Source organism: Mesitornis unicolor, unplaced genomic scaffold, assembly GCF_000695765.1.
Source record: "Mesitornis unicolor isolate BGI_N332 unplaced genomic scaffold, ASM69576v1 scaffold27510, whole genome shotgun sequence".
NCBI classification, from domain to species: Eukaryota; Metazoa; Chordata; class Aves; order Mesitornithiformes; family Mesitornithidae; genus Mesitornis; species Mesitornis unicolor.
The window spans coordinates 1464-5601 of NW_010158004.1; the positions used below are offsets into that span (position 1 = coordinate 1464).

Genomic DNA, 4138 nt, shown 5'->3' on the forward strand with positions numbered 1-4138 from the left:
TGTGCGTTACTTCTGATTTTGTAAAAGCCTACTGAAAGAGGCTGATGTGGTTTTCTTTTATATGGCCGTGTGTTTTCCCTTTTTACGTGGTCTCTGCTGTGGTTTCTGAACTGTCTCAGTGTAAGGGCAAACAGAAACTTGATTTAAAAGTGAAGACCACCCCATGGGTTGCTGCGTCCCTGAGTAAACCGAGGTTTTCTTGGGCATCCAGCACTGAGGAAGTTGGTCTGGGTATTTTAAACCAAATTTCTGTTCAGTCTTTTACCGTGCAACCACACAGCACCAAAACCAGATCCTTCAAGGCATCCCCTAATGCCAGACTGCAAAAACTGCCATGTTTTCCAGGTACCACGTTCAAAACTCAGAAGCAGCTGAAGGAAACGCTGAACAAACAACCGAACAAGCCGTGGAAGAAGTCGCAAAGTAAGGAACCAACGTGAACGCTCTGAGCTGGTGCAGGAACGGCCTCGTGAGGAGCAGGAGAGGCCAGCCCGAACGGGCAGAGCTCCTGGCCATGACAGGAGCCAGGATACGCTTTCAGGGGCTGTAAAGCTCCTCACAGATAATGTGTAGAACACCATGGGGCTGTTGCTAGAGATCCCCTTTGTAAAGGGGTGAAAGTAAGGAAAGAAAATCCTTGTGAGAGAGGAGGGGTGCAGCCCCTTGAGGACCACAGAGCGCTGCTGCAGAGGTGGACGGTGCCTTCGGCATCGCATCTTCAGCAGCAAACCAGGGGCTGGGTTAAAGCTGAGCTGGGAAATGGCAGTGCAGATCGTGAGCTTTGGCATCCGGCAGTGCTGGGAGCACAGTCCAGTAGGAAATGCCTTTATAATTGCACCAGTGGTACTGGTCTACAGAGATGGAGGAGTGGAGCATCTCCCAAATGAGGAGCAGCTGAGGGAGCTGGGGCTCTTGAGCTTGGAGCAGAGGAGCCCAGGGGTGCCCTCATTGCTGGTCTCCATTTGGAAAGGGCAGTGTCAGGAGGACGGAGCCAGGCTGTGCTCAGTGCTGGCAGTGCCAGGACAAGGGCAATGGGTGCAGCTGGAGCACAGGAGGGTGATGTGAACATGAGGCCAAAGTTGTTGATGTGAGGGTGCAGAGCATGGCCCAGGCTGTGGAGAGGCTGTGGAGTCTCCTTGTGTGGAGACACCCAAAGCCCTGGCCGTGTTCCTGGGTGACTGCTCTGGTGACCCTGCTCTGGGGGGTTGCACTGGGGGAGCTTTCCAGGTCCCTTCCAACTCCTCATATTCTGTGATTCTGTGAATTATACACTAAAGCCTTGAGTGGTCCCTAAAGCGAGTTGTGGAGCATCAGGTGTGAGATGTGGCGTGTGCCCCCTGTGCAAGTGCTGAGATCAGAAGGTTACCAAGAGTTCAGCAGCGTTCATTACTTGGTTCACATCAGCAGGTCTCTCCCAGACAAATGTGCTGTATTCAGTGTGGATGAAGGGTTTAGTGCTTCTCTTGTCAGAAGTTTCTCCTGTTTTGCCCAGAAATCAATGGATTCAGTGTCCTGTGATAGTGGGGTTCATTCCCCCCTGTTACTGAGGTGTCAGCACAGGGGGGTGAGGGGTTTTAGGGGTGGGAGCGCGGTTAGGCCCGGTGAGCACCGCAGAGATGCCCTGAGCAGAGCAGTGCTGTGAGTCCTGCACTGAGGAAATCATTGCCTTTATTGTAGAGAGTAACGCTGTTAGATCAACCCTTCCCAGAGGTGGAGCTGGAGCGTGCACAGTACATGTTTATAGCTCATTAAAACAAAATAAAAAGTGATAGTGTAACTTGCTGAGCTCAGTCACGATCTCCTGTGTCCCATTGAGGGAAACCCAGAGCACTGGGACACCTGTGTGTGGGAGGAAGTGCAGTGAAGAACAGCAGCCCGCGAGCCTTTTGTTGAATTACGTTAAAATATTTGTTATTAGAGCTGCCTTTTGTGACTGACTTTTGGTTACGGTGTAGTTCTTTGGTTTCTTCATACTTTTTATTCCAACAGCATCCACGAACCCAAAAGCTGCTTTGAAGTCCAAGATCGTTGCCGAATTCAGAGTAAGTCTGCAAGTGAAAATACTCTGTTGTGCTAATCTCTGTCCTTGGGCTGTAGCTGATGTCCACCAGCAGCTTTAACCTGCTGGGCAAGCTCGAGTATTCGGTGCCGTTTTGCTCCTTGGTATTTAATGACATTTTGGTTGGGTTTTGTTAGGGCAGTCACCCCTCCTCTGTGCTGCTGCAGAGCAGAAGACACTAGGATGTACTGGGAGCAGTGCGGGGGCTGCCCATGGGAGCACTGGTTTGCATTTGGGGTAATCTCACACGAGCAGTTTCCCTTCTTGGATCTGCTGGGATCCACTGGGATCTGATGTCCTGCACATGGAGGGGCAGCTCTTACGGATGGCGCTGGCTGAGGTGTGAAGGAGGATTCAGGGTGGTTGAGGAGTTGATGGCAAGAAATGTATTTAAATTGGGTCCCACAGAGAAGTGTGGTGCGGAAATGAAACGCATGGGCACGAGTAGGTTAAAAAAATAAAAAGAAAAATTAAAAAATAGAAAATTAAAATAGAAAGTAAAAAATAAAAATGTAAAAAATAAAATAAATAAAAGAAAATTTTAAAAAATAAAATAAGGGCTGTCCCTCCTAACCACTGTAGCCAGGAGACTGAGGAATTACAGCCCCATCTGAGCCCAGGTGCGCTGATCCGTGACTTGGGGTTAAAACCCCGGAGGTTCACACACATCCTGCGTTGGTTCGCATTTGGGAATGGTCTTGCACCGCGCGCTGTCTGTCCTGGGGCAGGGCTGTGCTGCGGGCTGTGCGTGGCGTGATGAGGATGCTGTTGTTTGGTTTTGCAGCCGCAGTCTCTCATCGATGAGCTGCTGCTGTACAAGCGCTCGGAAGATCAGATCGAGCTGAAGGAGAAGCAGCTTTCCACCATGAGAGTGGACGTGTGCAGCACCGAGACGCTCAAGTGCTTGAAAGGTAAAGGTTGAACCTGCGAACCCGCTGTGATTGCAGGAGGTGCAGGCGTGTAGGAGCTCCTCGGTTCTGTGCAGCCTCACACCAGAAATCCGTCTAGGGCGGTAAAATGCCAAGATTTCCAAGTGCTGCCAAGCAGAAGCCTGAAAGTGGTGGTAATTGTGAAGCGGACGTGATGGAGGCTGTTTTGTACTGTTCGAACATGCCCTTGCGTGGATTTACAGCAGCGTTGTTCTCAATGTGTGCAGAACCCCTTAGATAATTTCCGATTTAATATTTTAAGTTAATTAGGGCATCTAGCGATAGCAACAGTTTGAGAATGCTGCAAGGCCAGCAGCAAGCAGCGCATTTTAGGGCAAAATTAACTGAGTTATGTTGAGCCAGATTAACAAGAAGTTTAATTGTAAAGCTGCAGAGAGTTCTGCCTGCGTGTGGTGATCTGTGACTGCAGTGTTTGAAAATGGGCATTTCCAGTCGTCGTTGCTCATGGGTGCTATGAGCCCCTTTGGCTTTAGAAAGATAATAATGAAGGAAAAATAAAACTCGAGATTTTTGCCTCTTCCCAAATGAAAATCTGCTCTCTGCGTAGATGAAAATTGTACATTTCTGTGTCTTAAACTTCCTTATCCCTGGTCATGAGTTGGAAACCAATGGAGACTGCAGGCAGCTTGGCCTCTTCTTTAGAGGATGCATGATGGGGTGGTCTGGGGCTGTGTGGTGTGGTGCAGTGTCCCTGGTCTGAATTTCCCTGTTGCTGCTGCTGAGGATGTGCGTCTGGGGGCTGAGTTCCTGTCTGGATGGCAGCTCACGGTGCGGTGTTCATCTCCCTGCAGACAAAACGGGAGGAAAGAAATTCTCCAAGGAGTTTGAGGAAGCGAGTTCAAAGCTGGAGGAATTTGTGAATGGCCTGGACAAGCAAGTGAAGAACGGCCCCTCGCTCACTGAGGCCCTGGAGAACGCCGGGATATTTTATGAAGCGCAGTACAAGGAAGTGAAAGTGGTAGCAAATGTAAGTATGCTTCTCCTCAAGACATCTGCAGGTGTTCCTGAGGACCTCAAAAGGTAGAATCACAGAATGAGAGAATGTCAGGAGTTGGAAGGGACCTGGAAAGCTCATCCAGTTCAACTTCCCCCCAGAGCAGGGTCACCCAGACTAGGTCACCCAGGAACA

The 4138-nt window shown here is 49.8% G+C and overlaps 1 protein-coding gene across 1 annotated transcript in view; it reads left to right on the plus strand.

Annotated features, from left to right (window-relative positions):
• LOC104538811 (regulation of nuclear pre-mRNA domain-containing protein 2-like) overlaps positions 1 to 3976 on the plus strand; it is a gene marked incomplete at both ends in the record, with an annotated part of 4866 nt that extends 890 nt beyond the window's left edge. The window contains 4 exons of the mRNA XM_010182149.1: positions 346 to 423; positions 1990 to 2042; positions 2844 to 2970; positions 3801 to 3976. Of these exons, the coding sequence (XP_010180451.1) occupies positions 346 to 423; positions 1990 to 2042; positions 2844 to 2970; positions 3801 to 3976 (434 nt within the window). The remainder of the gene's footprint in view (positions 1 to 345; positions 424 to 1989; positions 2043 to 2843; positions 2971 to 3800) is intronic.
• Positions 3977 to 4138: the final 162 nt, after the last annotated feature.